Consider the following 8,662-nt stretch of genomic DNA (forward strand, 5'->3'; position numbering starts at 1 on the left):
ACAGCAGAGCGTGGTCCTGCCTCATGTCAAAGGCTCCAAGGCCATTAATGAAAGGGAAAATAGAGGGAATCAATTAATCAACCCCCGCTATGCTGCTTCTCGGGTAATATTTCCCCCTCTCAAATGGGCTAACCTGCTGTTGCGGCTCTGTTACTAGCACTGTTGCCTTGAAAGCTGGTAGCTAGAAGCAAGGGCTAATGGATGCTCTTGGCAGGGACCAACTCAACACTTATCACACCTGCTTACTGGGCATTGGGTTGGAGAAAATGAAGTGGCATTTGCTACATTCCCGATGATTTTCGTTCCTCCTGTGCAATTGCCATGGGTCTTACGGGGTTTGGACCAGTTAAGATGTCCAAAACAACAGAGCTTGGGCCAGTCTCTAGCTGCTGGTGAAAAGGCAGCCAGGCAGAGTGCCAGGCACAACAGAGCTACGGAGGTCTTAAGTGTCCGCTGGTTGTTGCAAGGGGTAGGCATAAGGTCTGGAATATTGCCTGAGAAGCATCCAAGTTTGGAGGGTGAAGTGGGTGCCTCAGCACCCGCTGTTCCTGCGCATGAAGGCATGGCCCCCCACAGCACACTGCATCTCAACGAAGGCCAACACACCCACGGTGACCTCGCAGGGGCCCAGCACCCGGAAGCCGCACTTCTGGTAGAAGGGGACCAGGAAGTCCTCGCACATGAGCACAGCCCTCCGCACGTAGGGCAGGCAGCGCAGGTACTGCAGGTAGCGCCACATCAGGATGGAGCCTTTGCCCTGCTGGCGGAAGGTGCGGTGCACTGCCAGCACGTGGATGTGGACCGTGGTGCCGTGGGGCTTGTGCAGAGTCATGGCGTCCTGCCGAGAGAGAGAGGGGATGGAGCAAAGCATGTCAGAGGGAGGGTGGTTCCTGCTGCAGTCCCCTCCGCTCAAGCACATGTAGGATGAATGTTGGCAGCTGGCTGGAGAACTCAGCTGGTGTGAATGGGCAGTGCCACGGTCTCACAGGGTTTCTGGGAGGTGCCTGGATGCAGGTTAAGCAAAGGCTCAGAGCCTCCCTCCCACTATCCCTGCTTTACATATGGGGAAACTGAGGCACTGAAAGCTCAGGACCTGACTTCATTCCCTGGCTAGCTGAGCCTTCAATTGCTGTCTTCCAGTGACTTTGATGGGAGCAGTGCCTGCTCAGTTGTTCCTGATGATCAAGCCCAGAGAAGCCTGGACAGTTTGACAGCTAGGCAAAGACCCCAGGAGTCCTGCCTCTGCCCCCCCACTCCAACAGGTTAGCTCACACTCCCTCCCCAAGGAAGTCTTTATGGATTTTTTTTTAATTACTTTTAACTACATGTAATTGTAATGGGGCTTTTAAAAGCTAAAACAATCATTTCTGGAAATTACTTAGCACATTTTAATCGCAAAGGCAATAAAAATAAGTGATGAGAAGACTCTCAGAGAAATTGAGTTATCCTGCAGAGATTAGCACTCCAAGAACTCCCTCTTCCTCCCCTGCTACACCCACTCCGCGCTGCGCGGCTGCCAGAAATTGATTAGTTTGTAAAGTGCTTCGAAGTTGAAAAGTGCTTTATAAGCAGTAAGTGTTTGTCATTAAGGGAATGGCTGTGTTTGCACTGCTATTAATTGTTCCCAGGCTGGGTGAGGTCATGTTTCGGCTGGCTGAGTGGGAGAACTGAGCTCCTGCTTCTATTTTTGCTTCTTGTCAGAAGGCTGGAGGTGTCCTGACATCCAGACACGGGTCTGGAGCTGTTCTGGGGATGTTAAGCAACTGGGAGAGGGGAGTTATTTAGGGAAGGGCAATGGGATGTAACTGGCAATCCCGGGATGCAATGAGGGGTAAACTGAGGCCACAAAATGGAAGATGATGTCTTAACAGCAAAGTCTAATGATGTGGGCTGAACATCTGTCTCAAAGCCTAGTTCCTCTGCTTGCCTTGCCCGTCCCCACTCCTGTGATAATAGATCCCGACATGGTCCTCAAAGCAACTGCCTCTCCACAAGCTACGATGCTGCCTACTAGTGACGGGGGGAAGCTTTTACATCCATCATAGCGTGACCAATAATGACTTTGACCGCTTGGCCCGGAGGCTGTACTCCTCTTTCCCCTCGGCCCGTTTCTCTTGCAGTGTAAGCTCTTTAGGGCTGCGATTCTGCCTCCCCCGCTAGAACTTGTGCAATGGGGTACAGCCCTGCATTCACTGGGGCAGGCGGGGATGAGCCCACCTACTGCCCCCTATCTAGAAAATCAGTGGGCCTCCATTTCTGGAGTATCCAAGCACCTCATCATCTTCAATGCATTTACCTTTATGAGCCCTCTGTGAGGGGAGGCAAAGCTTTATCCTGTGTTAAGCTAGGGAAACTGAGGCATAGAGGGATAAGGTCACCTAGGAGATCTGAGGCTCAGTAGGGACTTAAGTCCCCAGGGTCAAGTTCTAACCATGGCACCATCCTCTTGGATGTCTTGGGTGAATATAATTCACTCATGTCTTTAACTTTGAAAGTGGGGCCCGTGGTCTCACGGACTGGCTTTCCAAGAAAAGCTGCAGAGCTTGATAAACTGACACCGCTGTGACCATCCCTCCACTGTTCATGTCCCCTGGCTGAGGAGCCGTCCCACCTACATTTGTTGGACTCCTGTCTCCAGAGATCCGTCGTTGTCCTCCTCTTGCTACCAAGCATGAAAAGCACATGGGGGAGAGAGGAGCTATTGGGATCCACTCTTACCTGGCTGAGTTTGTCCTGGTCCCAAAGAGATCCTATAATGAAAGCGACCAGTCGGCCTTCTTCAAACCAGCCAAGTGACAGCTCTGGGCACAAGTTCAGGAAGTGTCGGATCTCATCCATGTGCAGGGGGCAATCGCCCGAAACAGAGAGAAATGCTGGAAAAGAACAAAAAGGCCATGTGAAGAGAGAGCTAAGCCACAACGCCTCTGGGTTTGGGCTAATTGATGCTAATATATGTAAAGGGCATGAACCAGAAGCCTGGGATTGAAGGCCCAGAGGGACTGGGCTAGAGGGCCTCACTCCTCCTCTCGGGACCACACTGACTGCCAAATGGCAGGTCAGGTAGGAGTTTTGCCCCCAGGTCAGACTGGCACAGGCTGTGGGGAGGGGGAGGGGGGGAGGAATATTGCACCGAGGCATGGTCCTCTTTCGGGTTCCTCTGAGCATGAGTTAACTCGCTAGGTCTGTCGCTGCAATGGCAGTGCCCTCATGACCCTGTTTTTAGACGTAATGTGGTGTAGGGTGTTTCTGGCCTTGTGCCTTTTAGCTGTATGCGAGTCTGAAGTGGCTGTCTTGGTGAATCCTTAGGCAAACGGCTGCCTGTGAATGCAGGGGATTGAGATCAGTGGCTGAAGAGGCCCCTTCCTAGTCCTATGCTCTTAAGTCTGGGAAGTTTGGATCCAGCTCTAAACAACTTGAGCCTTTTTCTGCTTTCAGTAGAAGCAGCCAGAAGGCTTTGGGCTACCCCTTCTCATGTGCCCTTCCTCGGCTACCTGCCTTTTAGAGACTGGGTGCTTCACCCTTGGGCAGCGAAGCCCTCCGTTTTCCCCGCAGGGCCACCCTCTGAACTGATGCCTGCTCTCTCATCCACACAGCTCAGACCCCAGAAAGTCCTCAATGGGATCACGACTTGCTACTTGAACCTGTTCTGCCAGCAGTTTTTCTTAATCGTTCCTGCAGCATTGGGGCTTGGTTTCAAGCCAGGCACGAAAGTTTATGTAGCTTCACGTTTCAGTTCCTACTAATTGATATGGGGAAAACCAAACCCCGGGGTTTAGAAATCCAATAGCTGCCAAAGCTTGGGGAAAGGTTGATGATAGGTAGTCGGGGCAGAGGTGAAAGTATGTTGCGCTCCCGAAATGTGTGACCTTCAGGAACACCTTTTGCCTTCTGGCAACAGCTGGGGTAGCCTGTCATTTTTGTCTGGGTCTTGGCCGAATTCCTCTTGGGAATGACTCGTCTTTGGCTGTGCAGGTTTCCTGGCACGCCTTAGAAATGGTCATGAGAAGGAACAAACAGCAAAATTAAATCTAGTGCTAAGCCAGGGTGTAGCTCTGGGAGCAACACTGGATATGGCTCAGCATCTTCAGGGCTTTGAAGACTCAGAGAATCCTCCTAAAAATAACTGGACTGACTACAAATGTTCCTGGATGTAAGAAGCTTTTAGTCTGTGCCCTGCTGGGTGCGGAGGCCAAGAAGATTATTTCATGCTAGCGAGTCTGGTCCAGATGGCTGCAATGTGCAGGAGGTACATGGCAGGGGGGGCAGGTGACTTTTCCTGGCCCAGGTGACTCTGCCCTTGCTAGTGTAGTAGGAGAAAAGGACCAAGTGCTGTCCAAGCCATTGCGAGGCGCGCATTGGCATCTGACAGCAGGAAGCCTGTCTGGGGAGCAGGTTTGTGTGTCCCAAAAACATAGCTTCACGGTGGGCCAAGGCTTTGCCTCAACTGGCCTCATTCCTAGAGGCACAAAATGAGACCCTGACGTGGCCCTGAAGCAGGAGTCCACCCTCGAGCCTCCTCCTTCCCAGTGACCCCAAAGTCACCACCGTCTCTGATTCTCTCTGAGCTTGGGGGCTGGAAGAACAGGGAGCAGTGACTGTTTTTGGAAGGGCAAGATGAGTTTTCAGACACCTCTGTGGACAGCTGAACAGCAGGTTATAATGGAGCTGACACTAGAGACTCCCCTGGTGTTCCCAGCCTGGCTGGTGGCTCATTCTCTCCCTGCTTTTGACTCCATAAAGCTCTTCAGGCTTCGGTTTCTATGAAAGCCGCGGTGGTAATTCCCAGCTATTTCTCAGGTGTGATTTAATCGTGTAGTCTCCAGCCCTGAAGGACATTTCCATGCCCACTCTAGCATTTTTATTAGAGGGCAGGCCGGGCTCTAAACCTAGGAAGGGGCCTGGCAAGGAAGGGCAGCGTGAGAGAGTGGTCCTTACCTTCCCTCTCGATCTCAAAGACGCTGATGGCATCCTCGGGGCTGAGGCACCGGAACTCGCTGGCCGGGAGCGTGTGTCGGCGCTGGCGGCCAGGGGAGCTGCGGGGAGACAGCAGGTGAACGGGCTTCAGGAACGGCAGGGCGCTGATCACTGACATCTCCCGTCTCCTGTGCTGCTGCCCTCTGGAAATGCCTTTTGGTCACCGGCAAGTCGCTATATCGGTAAATCTTCCCTGGCGTGATCAGCCAGGGGCTGGAAATACCTGCTGAGCCACAAGGGATTAGGCAGTGTACCTCCCTCGCTCTATATATATATATATATACACATACCAAGCCCTGAACGTGCTCACACAGCAGGTTGGCCAGCCCATCCAAATGTTCCTGGGCTCTTAGTCATTGGTGCTGCCTGGTGTAAATGAGGTTGGACCCGTCATGGCGCTGGGGCCCATGCACGGGCTGGGCTGCAGAACCAAAGCCCAGCTGCCCACCAGCAGCAGTGCGGGAACAAGAGCCAGTGACCCGGCTGCTGGAGACCCGGGTGGGAACAACACAGCACAGGAGGAACCGTGGCTTTTAGAGGCAGCAGGGTTACGCGGCGAGATGGGCAAGGTTAACGCGCTGACGTGAGCAAGGGAGAGAACGTCGCGCCCCGGTCACCAGAAAGCTGGATCTGGGGGCTGCGCAAGTGCTCTTAGAGCCTGATCCTGGCTGGGGCTGAGCATTCACAAGGCGCTGTGTACCCTCAGACTGCTGCAGCTCGGAGCCCCACAGAAGCTGCTGAGCACTGTGGAGCAGTGGGCCCTCCGAGCTGTCATGGCCTACTGCTTCCTGGGATACCCTTACAGGAGTCTGGGCAGCAGGCAGGCTGGCTAGTGCCAGCTGGCCCTGGGTACCCGAGTGGGTCTGGCTGCCCCTGGCCTGACTGCCTCCATCTGGCCCTAGTTACCTGCAGCTTCCTGCCTGTAAAGAGCAGCCCTTTCAGCACCCTTGTTTCTCTGTCTAGCTCTGGGCTTCTGCCTCCTTGTTCTCAGGTTCTGCTTGTTGTTTCCTGGCTCAAGTCTGGAGCATCTGTGCCCCGGTTGTCCCCTGACACTTGTTACCACTGAGCAATTGGCAAGCTGGACACAGAGGCCAAGGTTTTTCCCGCTTTGAGGAGGGGAGACTGTCCCGCCGCAGGGCCAAGGCGTTGGAGAAAGGTGGTATGCAGAGCAGCTGAGTTTGGACCTGCTGTGTGCTAGGCTGTGGTGGGGGAGTTATCGGGTGTGGAGGGGGAAACGCACCAAAAAAGCTGTTTAGCAGGGCAGGGGGCTGTAGAAGAACTGCCCAGCTGGAGTTTCCAACTGGGCTGGGAGTGGAGTGCAGGCGATGGGGATGCAAGGCCAGCACGGCCACCTTGGTTCTCGCACATGCTCTCCCATCTGCCTTTGCCTGGCACGGGTGCCCTCCCTCCTCCAGGAGCTGCTGACAGCTCCAGTTGAAATGCCTGTTTTCTACCATACGAATGGGCTGTGGCTGAAGACCAGACCAGCCCATAATGCGCAGGGAAGGACTTTGCCAGGACAGATACCACCTGCATGGCTATAATCTGTCTCCTGATCCTCCAGAGCTAGACCTGATTCTACAATTCATCCAGTTTCCAGTCTTTACAGCACCTTTACCATCAGGTTCCCTGGTTTGGTATGAGTAGCAGAAGGCTCTACAAGAGACTCCATGACTGGGGGCAAGCTGGATCATCTGCTCCCAGTTGCTGCAGAGGGCTGCTTAATAGGAGGCTTCCACCATGGCTTGTACTATGGGGAAGGGAGGGATATAGGAATTTGCTTGCAGCTGCTATTTCCTGGCTGTGACTACGGGGAGAATGATACATGGGTCTGCCAGTGAGATGCACCGAGGCTTAGCAAGAGGAGAAAAATCTAGCTGAGATTTCCCAGATGCTCTCAGAGCCATTCAAGGTTTGCTCAGCTTTACAAAACAGTCCTTTATCCTGGGGGAGAAGTCATGCATTTGAGTGGGAGGGGAAAGATTTACTGAGTCCTTTGTCATCTACACATGAGGAAATCTATACTGAAGTCAGGGATGAGGATAAGCAGATTTTGACTTTCTTGGCTCCCTCAGCAGGTGGCTGACACCAGCTTATACTTAGTTATGCACTTAGGACATATCTGCATGAGGGAACAAGTGGTTTATAATGATGTGGCTTGTGAGTGGGCGCTAAGGCAGTATAAAATCCTAGATTGTAGGTAAGCCAAGTTGTAGTAGTTGGATATGGCTGTTTTATTGGAACGCTAGACACCTATGCACTAATGGATCCCTTATGTGACTTAACCCTTATTCTCTGGACTTGGCCACTGTTTCTTAGTCTGAGAGTCAAATTGACCTTTCATGGGTCTGGAAGAAAGGAAGCTGCAGAAAGCTATTCCAGCTAGAGGCGAGTGGAGGCTGCCCCAGGCCTCATGAATTCTCAGGATGGTATTGCAGGGCTGCTTTGGTAAAAGAGTAAAAGTTATCCAGGTGACTGAGGTCTTTCAAGAGTAGCAGAGCAAGCTGTTTACAGTTAGAATGAGTTCACTATGACTTTGGGGGTGGTCCAGTTGTGAAGGGATGACAGGACCTCACAGCAGTGCATCCCTCTGCTTTGAGAGGGCAAGATCTGAACATAAGTTGAAAAAGTCACTGTTAAGGAGTAGATTCAGCTATGGTCCCTTGGCTTCCCAAGTAGTGGGACTGCCTAGGGAGGGAGATGCTGCTCTACCATGAGCAAGAAGAGCACAGACTCATGCTCTTGAGTGGCTCTTTCTTCAAACCCTGACCTCCCATCTTCTACAATATGATTGACTGAAAACAAAGCTCTGGAGACCCTGCCTATGAGTCTGATCCAAAACCCATCCAAAATGATAGAAAAACTACCTTTGATTAACAGTCTTCAGATAAAGCCCTAAACTCCTGTTGGCCAATGTCTTTATTTCATCCAGTGCAGGCTTTGGCCTTGGAAGCAGCTTCAAGCTGGATCAAAGACTTTCAGGACATAACTGGCAGCAGCTTTTAGTGACCACTTTTAGGTTCTTTTAGTATCTTTTCCCCTCTGCTCAGCTGCTGATTCCCAGCAGGTTTGCCAAAGAGCTAGAAAATGACTGGATCCTATAGTCACAGAGAAGGGGAAAAATCACACGGGGTGCATCTCTCTGAGTTGTAGTTTCCACAGGTCATGAGACACTTAGCTCCCACCTCCAGCAGCAATCAGGCTGGGCAGTGAGCCCTCCACTCCCTCCACCTACTGTGGCAAGTGACAAAACCATGTGGGGTGGTGTAGAAACAGGCCCAAGCTGCAAAGTCTGCCCAGCTGAGTCTACAGCAGATTTCAGCGTCCTTGCACAGCGATTCCACAGTTCCTGGGATGTAGGGTTCTTGGTGGAGCAGCTACTCTGAAGGGAAGCCTGTGTTGAGCAGAGTGTTTCTTCCTATATCCTCTTGAATTACCTACACACACTTGGCCTGATCTAGAAGCCATTGAACATAGACTTCAGATCAGGCCTTTCTATGGCCAACGTAGGTGCTAAGGGCAATTGTTTAGTCAAAGTATGTGATCTTGCAAATGTGCGTGTGGCTTATTACTTATGTGCTCCAAGGATCAGGACCTTTGTAACCTGGTCTAGCTGGGAATGGCAGCGGAGGTATAGAATGGGCCTGAAGACATAACATGGTGACAGTTTATCTTTCTTGCAGAGAAG

The 8,662-nt window shown here is 52.1% G+C and overlaps 1 protein-coding gene across 1 annotated transcript; it reads right to left on the minus strand.

Annotated features, from left to right (window-relative positions):
• Positions 1-12: 12 nt before the first annotated feature.
• AANAT (aralkylamine N-acetyltransferase) lies at positions 13-5,199 on the minus strand. Its single transcript, XM_019501814.1, has 3 exons — positions 4,936-5,199; positions 2,719-2,873; positions 13-838 (listed from the first exon to the last, which is right to left on the minus strand). The coding sequence occupies exons 1-3, from the start codon at positions 5,090-5,092 to the stop codon at positions 533-535; spliced, it is 618 nt and encodes a 205-aa protein (XP_019357359.1). The 5' UTR covers positions 5,093-5,199; the 3' UTR covers positions 13-532.
• Between the last annotated feature and the right edge of the window lie 3,463 nt (positions 5,200-8,662).

This window comes from Gavialis gangeticus, unplaced genomic scaffold (genome assembly GCF_001723915.1).
Source record: "Gavialis gangeticus isolate Ggan-Ray unplaced genomic scaffold, GavGan_comp1, whole genome shotgun sequence".
In the NCBI taxonomy this organism is placed as follows: domain Eukaryota; kingdom Metazoa; phylum Chordata; order Crocodylia; family Gavialidae; genus Gavialis; species Gavialis gangeticus.